This window comes from Plecotus auritus (assembly GCF_963455305.1).
Source record: "Plecotus auritus genome assembly, chromosome: 8".
NCBI lineage: Eukaryota > Metazoa > Chordata > Mammalia > Chiroptera > Vespertilionidae > Plecotus > Plecotus auritus.
In genome coordinates, this window is record NC_137782.1 from 42,545,757 (window position 1) to 42,561,899 (window position 16,143).

Consider the following 16,143-nt stretch of genomic DNA (forward strand, 5'->3'; position numbering starts at 1 on the left):
GCGTCCCGATGACAGGGCCTCGCTTGCCTCTCATAACTGCTCCCCATGGTGAGGTGAGGATGCCCTCTCGATGCCTGAGCCGTGAGACAAAACTGCAAAAGCGTCTCATTCACCCCTGGGTTTGGTGAGCACCATGCTCATTTAAGATCAGTTCCACGGCCAGGCCAGTTTGGTCCAGGGGTTAGAGCGATGGCCTGAGGACTGAAGGGTCTCGGGTTCAATTCCTGGTCAAGGGCACGTACCTGGGCTGCAGGTTCGATCCCCAGGACCGTTGGGGTGAGTGCAATAGGCAACCACTCTTACTATCTCCCCACCGGCCTTCCCTCCACTTTCCCTAAAGTCATTGGGGGAAATACCCGCTGGTGAGAACTAACAACAAAGTCACTTTAGTTCCTTATGTTCCAAGGGCTGTAAACATGCTACCAGCAGCCGGTCACTCCATGGGCTGCCGGGCAGGGCCTGCCGAGACCCCCTGGTAAAGGCCAAACCCCGAAGGTCCCAGACGCAGGAGCACTGCCCCTTGGGCCTTTATGTGACTCAGTAAAAGGCCAGCAGCCGTGTGGCTGCCATCCACCCCTTCGTGACGCTTCTCTCCAGGCCCCGTGGCCCCTCGCTGACCCAGGGCCTGGCCGACTCCTCTGGAGGGGCCTTGTTCCCAATGCCGGTCAGCATCGCAGTCCTCTGTCGGGGTCCCTGCTGTCACCTGGACAGGCACCCCTTCCTCGGAGCAACACGGGCTCGGCCAGCTTTGGAGGGCAGAAGGAACTGCCCCCTGAAACATGTAAAAAGCTGAAAAGCTGTGCGCCTAGGGATTCCTGTGGATTCTGGGAGGCCGTGCCCAAGGCGGGGCGGGGGGGGGGGCAGCCCTGGACGGGTTGACGCCTACGTGAGCCACGCCTACTGCAGCTGCAGAAGCCTTTCTGTGTGAGCCTCTCCTGCTCACACTCGGCCTGGGTGCCACCCGGCAGCGTTTAAAGACAGCTGAAATAGGTCAGGTGACCTCCCTGGAAAACCAGAGACTAACTGTGTTTTTATCTACATTGACTTAGTGGTTTCTCTCCGTGGGGAATGCAGGAGGAGGGGGCGAGCGCCCTTTGCCAGGAAGAAAACGTGTGGAATGCACTCCCTTCTGCAAACACGCAACGTGCACATGCCTGTGTGAACACACCAACAGCCTTACTTAAATTCAAACGTGAAATTACCGGCGTGTCAGAGGTGTGAGGGCCATGTTTGCATTTCGCTGTCACAGGTGCAGGATGTTTATGTCACACCTAGTCACCACCCACTTGTTTGTGTCTCGCCTTCTGCACCAGGTGCCCCAGCTGCTGCAAGAGATGGAGGGGTGAGGACGCCCCCACCACCCCAACCTGAGCCGGTAAGGGACAGCCTGGCACCCAGCCGGGAAGCCCCTGGGGGGCCTGGGTGAGGACGCCTGGGCGTTCCTGAACTAAGCTCCCCACACCTGTGAGGCCACGAAGTGAAGACGCCATGACCGAGCCCACAGTGTGGCCTGGAAGCTGCCTGCAGCAGGGGTCCCGGGTGCCCACGGCAGGCCGAGCGCCTCCAGGAGTCACACCCATTCCCACCCTGGAGGCAAGGGACTCGGTCAAGGAAACAGGGAGAAAAACTGCTCCCACCTCCCCTTTGTGCAAGTTCTGATCACAGTCTCCGCGCGACGACAGAGCCCCGGCGTTCCTGCCTCGGCACTCACCTCACACACACGTTTAAAGCTCAAAAGGTTAAATTATTTCAAGATTAACGTCCTCCAAAGAAGGGTGTTCCAGAAATTCAAATTCTCTCCTTGTCATCACACTTACTTGGTTTTTCTCCATAATTCAAGACATGTTTTCCAATTATGTGCATGATTACATAGGCAGCCTATGCTAAACGAGGAAGACTTTTAAGCCCATTCTGATTGAAGCACTTAATTTGCTTGCAAACTGTACAAAATCAAGACCCATTATGGAGGCTGAATGTTCGCGGATTTCAGTGGTTTGAATGAGTCCAGCCCTGGCGCTCTCAGGAAAATTCCAATTAGGAAATTTGAAAAAGATGAAACAGGCCACCAGCCTGGCCACCTGCAGTCTCCCCTCCTACCACTGCAGAGTGGGGGCTGCTCTGCGGACAGGCTGGCTCCAACCCCAAACTCCGGGAACTCTCACTCTCATACCTTAACCTTGTGAGCGCCCAGCAGCTTCTCCACAGACTCGAGTAGAGCATCCATGGGGCAGGAGTGGTGCCACCCCCACATCTATCCAGAGGAAAGGGACTCTCACCCTCACCCACAGCAGCCTCTGTCCACAGCTCCCTCTTCAAACACCGGCACAGAATTCTACACGCGCCCACAGAGGTCTACACTCGCCAGCATAGGTGAAGTCTATGCTCGCCCACAGAGGTCCCCATTTGCCCAGAGGTCTACACTTGCCCACACAGAGGTCTATATTGCCCACACAGAGGTCTACACTCGCCCACACAGAGGTCTACACTCGCCCCCACAGAGGTCTACACTCACCCCCACAGAGGTCTATATTGCCCACACAGAGGTCTACACTCGCCCACAGAGGTCTATACTCGCCTACAGAGGTCTACACTCTCCCACACAGAGGTCTACACTCGCCCACACAGAGGTCTACACTCTCCCACACAGAGGTCTACACTCACCCACACAGAGATCTACACTCGCCCACACAGAGGTCTACAGTCGCCCACAGTCTACATTTGCCAGCACAGGTGGAATCTACACTCGCCCACACAGATGATGTGTACAGATCTCCCGATAATGAGGTCTGCATGGTTCACAGGGAACAGCTGGGGCCTGGAGGCCACCAGTCATGAAGAGAACAGCAGCTCTGTGTTGGCATCTTGGGGGGCCACCAGCATGGATGGGGGAGCTGGAGGGTGATGGGGGCTGGGAAGGTTTGTGGGCCTCAGTGCAGGTCCCACTAGTGATTGTGGCTGCTTTGCGCCAGGTCACCTGCCTCTAAGAGTCTGTGATTCTGAGAAAGACCTGGTCCACGTGGGAGGCACCTGCCCAGTCCAGGCAGCGGGCCACCATGTGGCCCAGGGGAGAGCATGCCACCCACGCGGCGGCCCCACTGCAGCCCCTCGGACACCAACTGCGTGAGGATGGGCCCTCGGCGACTACAGAAGTAAACCTTCCACTGGCACAAACACTCATGGCTGGACGCAGCCCCAGCGGTTACGGCCCACGCCTGTACACGGGGACCCACACGCAGAGGCCTCTGCCTCCAGGACCCCATCCCCCCAACGCCCACCCGGAAACACTCGATGGTCTGTTTCTAAGGAAGATACCTGGTGCTTTCTCCACGAAGATGACTTTGGAGTCCTGCAGGAAGTTGTGGCCGGACAGGACCATCCTCTTCCCGCCGAGGACGGGACAGCTGGCCACGCTCTGCTTCTCCACCAGAGGCAGCTCCTGGGCCGACCGCTGGGCTGCGGGGTCAGGAGACAGTGAGTGAGGTGCTGCAGGCCCGCCCTCCCCAGCACCCCCCAGATGGTCAGGCCTTTGGGAACTGCTGCCTTCAGACAGCCCCTCCGTGGACTGTGCGAACGGCGTGAGCCATCACGGGACAATGTGCAGCCATCCCTCCCCCCACCGGTGCTGTCCCCAGAGGCAGGCTGGCAGAGTGTTTGAGGGTGTGCCATGCGCCTGGGTTCTCACACAGCCTGGGGGTCCCCCCATCTCAGAGGCGGCCACGTGGCAGAAAAGCCAGGGCGTGGGGCAGGCGTCTGCGAGACAATGTGCAGGGACCAGCAGGAGCACGGAGGCAGGGGACAGCTGGACAGGGCCACCGTCACAGGGCAGGGGCTGGGGCGCATGAGGAGCCCCATCCCTGAGTCGGCCTGACGTTAGCGTGGGCAACAAAGGAACCAAACCAAGGCCCTCCGCTGAAATAGGGGGGCAGGTGAGCGTGAGGCCAGGTGAGTTTCCTGAGAGCCCACACCTGGGGCTGGGTCGGGCCATTCCGAGATGAGGGAAGCAGGAGTGGTTCTGACATGGTTGGTGTGTGGGCCAGGCCCCCCGTGTTTCCTGGGGAGCACCTCCATAGACCCAGCCTGGGGTCCCACTCCTGGGCAGAGAGAAGGCTGTGGGGATGTAGGGCACCCAATTTGCTAACAAAAACTAGTAAAACAATCGCAAGAGGAAGGACCCCAGACCACTCGGAAGCAGGACCACCAGGGGACGCTGGGTTTCACTCGGCTTCCCAACATCCCGTGGGAGGGGTTAGCACAAATTCAACCACAGCAGGGGTCTGTGTTTCAAGACAAACTTCCTTTCACTTTTACCCCCCTCCCCCCAGCTCCCCCGTCGGTGTGGGACCGGTCCAGGCCCCGCGCCGACGCTGCTAACCCGTGCCTGCCGTCACCACATGGGATGGGACTGTCAGACGGAGGGGCGTGTGCTGAGACTGCCCAGGAAAACGTGTTAGCGGATGGAACCCACCGCCCAGGGCTGTACAAAAGGTGAGGATGCGCTGTCGGCATGACGGGATACTCACAGCACTCGATAGGGTTGGAGGCCACCTGCAGCGACAGCGTGCGGCCGCTGGGCTGCGGGATGTGCACCCGGAACACCAGCCTCACACGCGTGTTCTTCCTGCCGATGTCTGTCTCCCCCTTGCGCAGCTCAATGTCCGAGTTCCGGAGCTTCAGGATCCCGGCACAGTCAATGCTGCCCAAAACAAGAGTCCACTGCCTGCTGGTCCCCACCCCACGGGCAGGACACCCGTCCTCGCCGCTCCACCCGCCCGAGCCCACCCGGCAGGACAGACACACACTGGGGACAGGACACACCCTGCCGTCTACCCCGGCAAGGGAGGGGGGCCATGCAGACAGCCAAGTCCCTATCGCCGTGGTCCCCCGTCATCCACCCGCACAGACACGGGCAGGTCCACAGCGTCGGCCAGTGCGTGGCCTGGAGGGACCCGAGCAGGACACAGCCCCAGGAACCCAGAATCAGGACCTGCCGCTCCGTCTCAGAGCTAAGTTCATTTATTTAAGGTTCTGGCAGCAACCCCATTGCTCAGCTCAAGGTCCCGGATTTCCTACAGCTTTATATGATTTTGTTCAGCTTCACTGAGCACTAGACTCCAGCACAACAGTCTGTGTAAGGACTGTCGGGTGGAAACTGATACTTTTCCTCTCAGGAAGATGGAGGAGGCAGATGCTCAGACACTCAGCCGGCGGTGCCCCGGCCCATTGGTGCGGACTGGGGACCAGCAGTGGCTCCAGGTATGTCCCTGCACCTGGACGCCTCTCACCAAAGTCACAGCTGCTGCTGCTGAGGACCCAGGGGCTCTCCGACAACCCGACTGCCTGGTCTGTGGGAAACTGATTCCAGCTCTTGAACTAAACCCAGGGGCTGAGAATGAACTCAGAGGTGTGGGCAAATCTGGGAAAAATCCACAAGAAGAGAAAACTTTCCCTCTGTTTTCAACTTGAACAGTTTCATTACAAAACTTACCAAAATTCCACTCAAAGTCCTAAACACTGTGGCCCAGCCTGCCCCACCTCCCACACTGTCCCCATCAACACCCCAAATTCTGCTGCCCCAGGGCCTTTGCACACGCTGTCTCCCTGCATACCCAGCTTTCTGCCTCAGGGACACTATCCTGACCTCCAGGGGCCACCAAGCTCTGATACACCACCCTGGGTCCAGCAGGATGTAAATCCCGTGGGATGACTGTGGTCTCTTTCTCTGTGGCATCCACAGCTCAGGAGTGATGTGCATAGCCCCCAGCAGTCACTCAATTAGAAGATTCATGAAACCATGAGTACAGGCCCCATTCAGATATGAGGCGTGTAAGCCTCAACTGTAAACTAGTGAGTCAGAGCTGACTACACGTCAAGGACTCCGAGAGACTGGGGCCCACGGACTGCGGCCCACAGACTATGGCCCAGACACGGTGTTCTCTGTAATTGTTCCATGTTTGCAGGTTAACCGTCCCTCCAATTTGGGTCCTGTCTGGGAGCTGAAGGCAGGCACTGGGGGAGGGGGGTTACTCACAGCTGCAGGACTGTTTAACTGGCTGAAACCCCAGAAGGACAAAAATCGTCATTAATCTTTGTGAAGTTTATTTACAAACTGGGCTCCTGAGCTGTGGGATGTGGGAGCTCTGAACGCCAAGGACATGCCAGCCGAGCCCCCGAGCACCCGGACCGTGTGGCAGGCAGTGCTTACATGGCTCTCATGTTGTTTTCTGGCAGAAGTGGAATTTCCAGGACTTTGGTGTTGGAGAGGACGGCCTCATGGCTGGTGGTGGACACGGTCTTCCCCGTGATGCGGTGGACCTGGTAGAAGGCGTGTGGCCGCAGCAGACGGTCGTCCGCCGTCCCAATGAACAGCTGCAGCGTGAGGGGCTCACTCTCCAGGTAGCCGTGGAGCTGGCGAGAGAACAAAACCCTGCTCAGCACCCGCGCACAGGCCACTCAGAAGCAATTAAACTTTCATAAGCAGAGTCGAATTCAAAAGGAAAACGGTGACAGGTGCGCGGGGTTAGTCTCTCCCACGTGGCCCCTTGCTTCTCGGTGACAATGAAACCAGGAGCCTGGAGAGGCCTCCTTACCCCCAGGTCCTGGGGCAGCTGGTGACATGCATGCTTTCAACACGGCTGCCTATGTTCAAGCACACACAGGCACACACGTACCGACTCACACTATGCACACACACGCACATGAGCAGCCACAACCACCGCTGTGACCAGCTTGCCGGATGAGGACAGTGATGATGCCCACAGCCGTGCTGTCTCTCTGCAGGACCGGCAGGTGGGAAGGAGCCCCAGTCCCTCCCAGCACACGGTCCCTCCCAGCACACGGGTCCCTCCGGGCGGCGGCTGCCTGTTCCTCAGACCCACCTGCCTTCCATGTGCGCCACAGCCTGTAAGGACACCCTGTGTCCGCTTGGCCAGGGACACCTATGAGGACCCCATGCAGCTGGGCGGCGCCATCAGAAAGTTGGGCGACACTAAGACTAAGCCATTTGCTTGGTAGAATCAAGCGCCCAACGGGACACGATCCTTCTCCGTCTCAGGCGGCCCCCTCAGCAGGACCAGAGAAAACAGCAGTAGCTCTTTCAGTATCGCCCCTGTGACACCATCCATAGGCTGTCACACGCACAGACCAATTTGCAGCCCCTGAGATGCATGCATTTGCAGCTTCCAGTAACTTCCCAGCGGCTCCGAGACACCCAGCACGGGCTCGCTCAGGGCCTGGTCTGTGCTGTCCCGGCGAGCACTCTGCAGTCGCCCATCAATGCTAACAGACCACACCTGTCCCCTGCTGTGGCCAACGGAGCAGGAGGTTCTGAACGCCCCCGGGGAGAGGTGATGGAGCCAGACGAGGATGGTGCACCGAGGGTGAGTGCAGACATGTCCCCAGTCTGAACCACAGGGGACAGTCCACTCATGCACACTCACCATGCACACACTTTTAGGCATTCACATTCAGACACGCAGGTGCACATACAGGCTCCACACACACACACACACACACACACACACACACACACACACACAGGTTCACATGCACACTCAGCAGCCCCAGCCCCTCTGGAGCCCTGTGTTTGGTGGGGAGACTGCACTCCCGGTTGCAGTGTGCGTGTCCTAGTCTTATCTCTGTCTGTCTGCCTGTGCCTCAGTCCTGAGCATTGCCAACGTGATCGACCTCAAAGTGGTCCTTTCGTATTGAAATAACCGAGTGTCATCCTGATCCTCAGGTCTCTGACACGTTTGGACTAATGACAGTGTGCAAGGCCTGTGCACACACATGGAGCGCGTCTCCCACCTGCAGCTGACACACCTGAGTTTCCACATGGAACCGGAGAGGCTGGCAGGAACAGAGAGCTGTGCTCAGCATGGGGCGTGGGGTTGTCTCTCCCTCGCCTGCTCCGTCCATGTGCTCTCCTCCTGGCCACATGCAGGTGAACACCAAGGCAGACCTCCCCAGTCTCCACAGGGAACCCACCAGCACCTGGCACTCACCTCAGGTGGCTCTTAACCTGCAGGAACAATGTGTGTCCCCTGTGAACTGAAGACCTTTTCCCAGGTGCAGACAGGAGCGTCTGCACGGGAACTGTGGGCAGTCAGTACAGGAGACCGAGCCCACTGTCTGGGCCACGCCTTCCCGCCTCCTTCTGGGAGTGTGACTCCAGTCTTTGCCAGGTTAGTGAACTTACTAAGAAACCTAACTCCACGCTGGACCCAAACCTACATTTTATAATCAGAAAATATTAAATTTAAATCAGAGATTGATTAAGAGACAAATTTTGCCATTCTGTGTTCTATTTGGTAAACTTAATGCAAGAAAATAAGTCTTTGGCCTAAACCTTGTCTCGTGCGGCTCAGGCGAGCTCCACGGAGCCAGGAGGCAGTCCTGCTGGCCTGACATGGCCGGGCTAGGGTCAGACGTTTTGAAAATGACAATGTAAAATCCCCCAGGGACTCCCACTGTGGAGCTTATCAGATGGTATGTGGAATGCAATGGATTGTGGGTATAACTAGCCTTTTAAAAACATGCTATTTCAGTGAAAATGGGAATATATGGGGTTTAACCTGGAAGGTAAACATCTATTATTTAAAACATGACGTTCATTTTAAGAAAAGTAATTTAAATACTTCACATGTTGCACTGCATGGTTTTCAGCCTCTGGCACATTATAGTATCTGTCAGGATAATATTTATAACATTACCTGTCATAACAATGACCTCTCTATGCTAAACAAAATGCATTATTCCATTTCAAGGTGTAAGAGCTACCCAGTTTTCTACAGATAAAAATGTTTGTTTTTAGCTCCTGTGCTTAGCTCAGCACTTACACGGGAGATGACAGGTGAGGGGAGAGATTGAGGTCAAGTTTATTCAATATTGAAATTCAAGCAGTGCTCCCAAGCCCACGCCCCCCAACGCATTCACACACATGCACACATACACAAACACACACACAGGACACGCATGCACACACATGCACATACACACATACAGGGGAAGGCCATATCATGTGAACAAAGAACTAGTTGAGGGGAACTGGTTCCTTTTCAATTAGCCATTCTTAGTTGGTTTACTCACAAGCTAAGCAAGGAAATCTTCATGCAAAGTCTGTTCAAAGGGAAATTATGGCCCCGCCAGTGTGGCTCAGCGATTGAGCGTTGACCCAGGAGCAAAAGGAAATTATGCATTTAACCCAGATTTAAAATTTGTATCTTTACCTGATGCCAAAAGGAACTATGCGGGGAGGGAAAATCCAGTTCAGAAAAGGGTTTCACTTCATTTTACCCAAATGTTCCTGCTATGGATTAACTCAGAGGCTGTTTGTTGTATGAGCATCATCACATTAATTACACTTGCAGTCCCCAGATCAGGGGTCCTCATACTTTTTAAACAGGGGGCCAGTTCACTGTCCCTCAGACCGTTGAAGGGCCGGACTATAGTTTAAAAAAAAAACTAAGGAAAAAAAAAAAAAAAAACTATGAACAAATTCCTATGCGCACTGCGGGCCCGGGACGAGTCGGCTGCTAAGCAGGACAGGCAGCGGCACCCGGTGGGCCGGATAAATGTCCTCGGCGGGCTGCATGTGGCCTGCGGGCCGTAGTTTGAGGACCCCTGCCCCAGATCCTTGCTGCCAATTGCACAGGAGGCCGGGCCTCGCGGCGAAGGCGGTGGCGAGGAATAGGTCGTGGGAACGCTCCGTGAGCAGCGTTCTTACATCCCACCATGTCTCTGCCAGATAATGAAGAGGGAAATCACAGTCTCTAGCACCCATTCTGGGACTGTGAGTGACGGGGGTGGCCATGAGCTCCTCTGGGGCTGGTGTCCATCGGGGGAGGGGCCTGCTGTTGTGACATGTCAAAGCATAGCTGACAGTTGTAAAGACACCGATTTCTTGCCTCCTTATTAAGGAAAGAGGAAAACTAGAAATGAGAAATAGAACGTGGCAACAAAATGGAGCCAAAAGTCACAGGAAAAGCCCCCAAACTGTGTGAGAACACGCATGAGCCCAGGCACCGTACCCCACCCTCTGGGCCACGCCTCCCCAGGCACCTGCTAAACGCGGCGCAGGCAGAACCTTAACTGCAGGACATGAGCTCTGCATTTGTAAAAGTGAGTTGCAGGGGCCACAGCTGCCTGGTTCATGATGACCTGCAGGTTAAAGCCACCAGATGAAGGGCCCTCGATACCCACTTCCTTACAAGGCTGGTTGGTATGTGTGCAGGTGTGATGTGTGTACATGTGTGTGTGCATGTGCCTAGGCACCAGGGTGCGCAGATGTGCAGGGATGAGGATGCAGGCACTGGCTCTGGGCCCAGTCAGCCCAGGGGAACCGTCCTACAGTGACAGCGAGTGACAGAACGATGCGGAACTCCCCGTGGGATAGGCGGGAACAGCTGGCTGTGCATCTGCAGCTCCAGCCAGGACTCACCTGCAGAGCTGGTCTCAGTGACTCAGGTCTCGGCAGGCCACTCTTCCCAGCTCCCACGGTGTTGTGCATGTGCATGTGCATGTGCATAGGTGTGCACCGTGTACGTGTGTATGCATGTGCAAACGTGTGTTGCATGTGTGTACGTGTGCACATGTGTGCAATGACCCAATGTCCACACTGAGTTTACACCACAAAGTGTCACCTTACTTCTGAGAGCGGCCCTGTGGATGACGTTGCTTTAGTACTGAGTCAGACCACGCATGTTCTCTCAGACAAAACCAGGTTTATGCCATAAAACGAAATGGTGTAAATCGCCAGAACATGAAAGCCTTCCAGCCACAGTTTTTAAACTGCACACAAGTCACAGACTGGGTTCCGGCAACAAAAAGGCTCCAAGAGGCCACGCGATGTTCCTTGCAGGGAAAAGAGTTCATTCCTAGAGTTTCCTGGGTTTTGTGTGTGACATTTTTCTACCTTTCTGAAAAGGCAGAAAATAAGTGAGGACCATATTCAGGGAGTTTATCTGCATAAATATTTGAAAAGCCGAAATGCCAGAGACGTGGCACGCGAGCCTCTGTCCACAGGCTGGGCCACCCCAGCTGTCTTCCAAAGCACACACCTGCCTGGTTCCGACTCCTCCCCCAACACGCGGCTCCATTCCACAGTGAGTGACGCTTGCAAGGCCTCTCCTCGCCAACCGTGCACTCAAAACTGCCTGTACTTCTTCTCATTCCACAGTGGGCGCGGGTCGTGACGTGTGAGGACACCCAGGCGCGTGGCCACGCCCTCGATGCAGGGGAGGCACCGTCCCCCCTACGGTGGCCTCTCTTCTGCCTGCTGGGATGCCCCGGAATCCACGTCTCAGGGCGTCCCGTCTCACTCCAGCCCCTCCGCCTCCACCCCGGTGTCCCAGGATGGGACATGGCTTCCACATGGAAGGTCGTGACGGGATTTTTGAGAGGAAATGTCCGGCCGGGCTCTATGGCTCGGGCCCCGGCCACACTGTCGCCACCAGGGCCCCGGGCATCTAATTCCTGTTCCGGGCTGTCCGCGGGCAGCGTGGGTTCGTTCCGATGTCTGGTGTTTCCTCAGACCCCACTTTCCAGAGCTTTCCCTGAGGCATATGGAAATTTCTAGACACAAAAATAAAGGAACGAGAAACCACAGGTCTCCAGCAGGCAGGATGGCCCTGGGCAACTGAACCAGACGAGGTGCTCGGGACACACAGGGGCCTCTGTGGCGGAGTGAGGCCAGGCGGTGCCTCCTGACAAGGCCACTCCCCCCGATGCCATGGCTGCCCGGCTCACACGCGGGCCTGAACACAACGGCCATGCAGGGCGGGAGGGTGCAGGCGTGGCTGGATCAGACCTGGCAGGGGCGGAGCCCAGGAGCCCTGAGAGGCAAAGCTCGTGCAGTCAGAGGTCATGACAGCTGTGCCCCTGGAGTCGTCGGAGGGCGAGACTGTAAATTAACTGCCCCAGGATGAGGGCGGCCGGCCACAGGGGCTCAGGAACAGTTATGTAACAGCAACTCAGGAGGTGACGTCCCCCCACCCGGGGCCCCTCCCTCACACACAGAACAGCCTTTGAATGCAGCAGACAAAGGTGAAAGCCGAGGCTCTGGGTGAAGGTCACGGCCCACCGGCCCTCGCCCCACTCCTCATTATCGTCACGGGCCTCCACCTCGCCACTCACAGCCACGCGGCTTTGCAGGAGGGAGGAAAGAACACGCCAAGTCCTCACCAGCGCCTGACAGCAACAACGGAGGCCCCACACGGGGGCGCAATCCTCGGGCTCGTGGGCGAGGTAGCCCGGAAGGAGCCGACCACCTGCCTGGACACTGTGAAAGAGTAGAGGGCAGATGCCCAGCGGCTGAGGCCGACCCATGAAAAATTAATCCACGCCCCAGGCAGGTCAGCAGCATGTGGCTGCAGGGGGGGGGGAGGGGGGAAGCACGGGTGTCTGGTTGGGTTCAGACCTGCATTTTAAAGCCACAGCCCGCCTTCGGCCCCCATGCCGGGCCCCGAGCAGACCTGCAGCTTGGCTCCAAGGTGGACCTAGGGTTTGCCATGAAATAGTGATTCACTTCAGTGATACTGACGTCCCTGGCTTTTGTGAACCCCTGGCTTCCCAGGTTAACAGTCCTGCCTCGGCTGTGGACAAATGGGTGAAAGTGGAACGAAGCTGTGGGTAAATACACACGCTGTGGACAGTGGATAACAGGGAGTCACAGTTTGTCCCAGGATTCGAGCCCCCCAGGGCCTGAGCCTCACAGTGTTGAGCACTCAGCCGCCCCTACGAGCCCGGGGGGTGGGGGTGGGGCTGGGAGAGGAAGGTGGGACTTTATAAAATGAAAACTGTGAGAGCCTGACTCTAGATGCTGACTTGAACCGTCAGACAAGAAGCAATCGCATTCCTTCTGTGGTTTCAGCTCTCACACGTCAGTACGACAGAAAGGTCTCCGCCATGGTCTACGGGGCAACACTAAACCTAAACGCCAAGCGCCCTAATTAAAGGGAGTCCCTTGGAACCACGCAGGGCACAGCCGCCCTGTCTGAGCCCAAGCCTGAGGCTGGGGGTCCCCTGGGCCAGGGTGGGGCCCGAGACCAGCAGGCCTCACCTGGCCCCCAGCTCTGGGTCCGGTTCCTTCCTCGGCCGGACAGGGGTTACGTGGTCCCTCATAACGGACCACAAACCTAAAATGCTGTTCAGGAATCGACAAAGCCTTCGCGGTGTTTCATGTTTCCACGCCTGATTCATTATTCATACACCGGCCTCCTGCGTGATGGGCTAGATGCTATCGAGAAAGTTATTTTGGTGGCTTGGTAAACAGAGCTTCACCCTTTGACCCCTGGGTCAGAGTAGTGGCCTCCCCGGGAGGCTCGTTGAGCCCTGACAGAAGCAGGGACACAGGACCCCCCGGACGGGCTCTCTGGATGCTCACCCACCACGCGCTCACGTGAGCAGCGTTCTGGGGATGGGGACATGGACGGCAGAGAAGAAGGACGAAGAAGGCCTGGATGGAGGTTGGAGGATGACAGGAGGCGGGGCTTCAGGCAAACAGGGCAGAGAAGAGATGAACGGCGGGGGCTCGGCGACCCTGGAGCCTCTGTGTTCTCGTCTGAAGACGGTGGCGGCACCAGGTCCAGGTTCCTTAGGGATGTAACTTCTGCTTTATTAGTAAAAACACCGGGAGAGGCCCAGCCTGCCCGTCTCCCTGGAGAGGCATCTTCCCGCCGTCCACCCAGGCAACGACCCCTCTGCTTTCCTGTCCCCGAGAAGGTGGCGGAACTGCCCCTTCCCAGAGCCACTGCTGTCTCCAGAGAGCCGTGCCGCGTGCCGTGGTCATGAGGCGGGGGTGCGGAGTGAGCAGCCCTCGGACTCCCCAAGATGCCTCCTAGTGCTGTCGGTGACTGGAGAGTCTAGGAAGAGTCCTGAGCGTGGAAAGCGTCCTGCACACTCCTCGACCCCACCCCACTGGACGATGCTGGGTGAGCCACGTGGCACCTGTGTCCCCTCACCCGTCTGTCGTGGATGCAGAGCAGAGGGGCTGTGGGACAGCTCCCCCCATCACTGACACTGGAGAAGCGGCCATGTCCTTGCTCAGCGTCCCCTCCTGCAGAAGATCGTGGGCTCACTCCCCGGACAAGCTCTGGGAGATGTGGAAGACCTGACAGCTGGAGGTTCCCGGGACAGCGCGTTTATCCAGCAAGAGCTCCTGGGTTCGCTGGGTGGCTCTCCCTCGATCCGTGGTGACAACGGTTTGATCAGAACAGCGACCGGTCACGTCGGGCTAAGGCCCTGTGATGTCAGCCATTTCTGAAGGAGGCGAGGGTGTGGGTGTGGGTCCTGGTGTCGGAGGACATGCAATATGGTGCCCGTGCAGGGCAGGGCTATGGGCACCGAGCCATCACAGCCATGAAGTGAGCCTTATCTCCATTTGTTTAATAACTGTGTGCAAACTCAGTTTTTATCCGACTTGTGGTCCACCAACCGAAAAAGACCCCCCCCCCCGGCCCCCAAAATCCCTTCTTTTTCATGCTTGCCTCACACCTGCACAGATGCAAACTCATGCTGGCACCGAGGGGTCCGAAAATCCTCAATGACCAGCTCCTCACGAAGAGATGCTGGCAGACGTCCTGACCCTTGTGCTCGGGCACCGATGGGGGGTGGGGCTGTCCATTCTGTTTAAACACAGAGCCAGGCCCTCCCACTTTGCTGTCCTTTAATTTGAACTAATTTCTGAGGCTATTTTAAATTTTTATAATTCCCCCAAAAGGTGTCAGTGCTCCGAGCTGTCACACTGATGGTGACACCCCAATCGCCCACTTAAGGGGTGAAAGTGGACACCGACTTTCTGCACACCCTCCCCTGGGACAGTCCTCAGCCACCGGTGAGGGACAGCACCACGGCCGCACCCACATCGCCCACATCCCCCGCCGGCATTCACAGGCAGCAGGAGGGCTTTTAGTTCTTGCTGCTTTATCCTTGTTTCTCGCGGCTGGAACGTCTCTCCCATTCATCCACAACCACAATCGTCCATGGAAACTATGGCCAGAAAGGGAGTTAAATGCCTGTAGCCGTGGAGCTCGGCTGGACGCAGGCGTGACTGACCTTTCTCCCCCAGGAGGCGGCAATTCAAAATGTCACCGGCTGCGCTGAGTCGAGCAGCTAACCAGGCAGGTGTTAACCGGTGCCAAGTGCATGGCCACAAGGGCCACCTACTGTCCCCGCGGGGCTGAGTGCCGCCCCAGCGCCTGCCTGATGGCGCTGATTGCTGTGCTGGCCGACGCGTTGGCCTGCGTGCCCTCCTCCCTCCCAAGCTCTCATTTATTTCAGTGGAATAAAGCCTAACACGGGCGCCTGCTGGCATCATCCCCGATAGTGGGGCCGGGCACGGCAGTGGTGGGCACAGACTCGGGGAAACGTTCTTGTCATTGCTGCATGGCCTGGAGCTCTGGGGCGAGGCCCACCCACCCCCAACGTGATGGTCACACTAGGAGCCCGGGGGAGGGGAGGGGCGGGGATTACAGCTTCTTAGGTGACGTGTGACCAAGGGAAACACCGACGCCTGCCCACAGCCCCCAGGGCCTTCCGATCCACTGACCCACTGCCGGGGGGAACAGGGGGACAAGGTTAGGGTGGCAGACGACCCCTGTCCCTGTCACGGTGCCCAAGGTGCTCCCTGGACACCAGCTCTAACCCTAAATCCTATTTCCTCCAAAGTGCTGTGAGGGGGTGGCACCGGCCCTGCCGCAGAGCCCGCCCCACCAGGACTGCGGCTGACCCATCAGCGGCAGCAAACGGAGCTGCACGGTGTCCCTCAGCCCCTAAGGGACGGGGGGAAACCAGGTCTTCACCAGACACAAGCATTTCGCGAGACCAGTGGGGAGGGGATGGCTTATTTTCAAAGTGAGAAAAGGAAGAGACGCTAGCGGTCGCCACAAAGTTGCCTAGGGACCCGAGAAGCCCAGGTGAGCACGCCGGTACCTGCACGCTGGGGTGTCCCCCCGCCGACGCCTTCACGGCCCCCCGGCTGCCCTCCGTCTCGTAGTGGGCTCTGTGGTGGGACTTGGGCTGCACCTCGATCCTCAGCTCGTAGGGCCCCGAGTGCGACGGCAGCTGCCAGTCGAGGGCAGGGAGAGACGGGCTGGAAGAGAACAGCACAGCGTTAGACCCGGGCGCACGGCTCCCTCGCCCCGTCAGTGA

At 57.5% G+C, this 16,143-nt stretch overlaps 1 protein-coding gene across 3 annotated transcripts in view; it reads right to left on the reverse strand.

The window, feature by feature from the left end:
- NFATC1 (nuclear factor of activated T cells 1) overlaps positions 1–16,143 on the reverse strand; it is a 100,315-nt gene that overhangs the window by 58,272 nt on the left and 25,900 nt on the right. For all 3 annotated transcript variants that reach the window (XM_080683474.1, XM_080683475.1, XM_080683473.1), the window contains exons 3-6: positions 15,925–16,084; positions 6,203–6,405; positions 4,521–4,693; positions 3,313–3,453 (exon numbers count right to left, since the gene is read on the reverse strand). In XM_080683474.1, the coding sequence (XP_080539600.1) occupies positions 3,313–3,453; positions 4,521–4,693; positions 6,203–6,405; positions 15,925–16,084 (677 nt within the window). The remainder of the gene's footprint in view (positions 1–3,312; positions 3,454–4,520; positions 4,694–6,202; positions 6,406–15,924; positions 16,085–16,143) is intronic.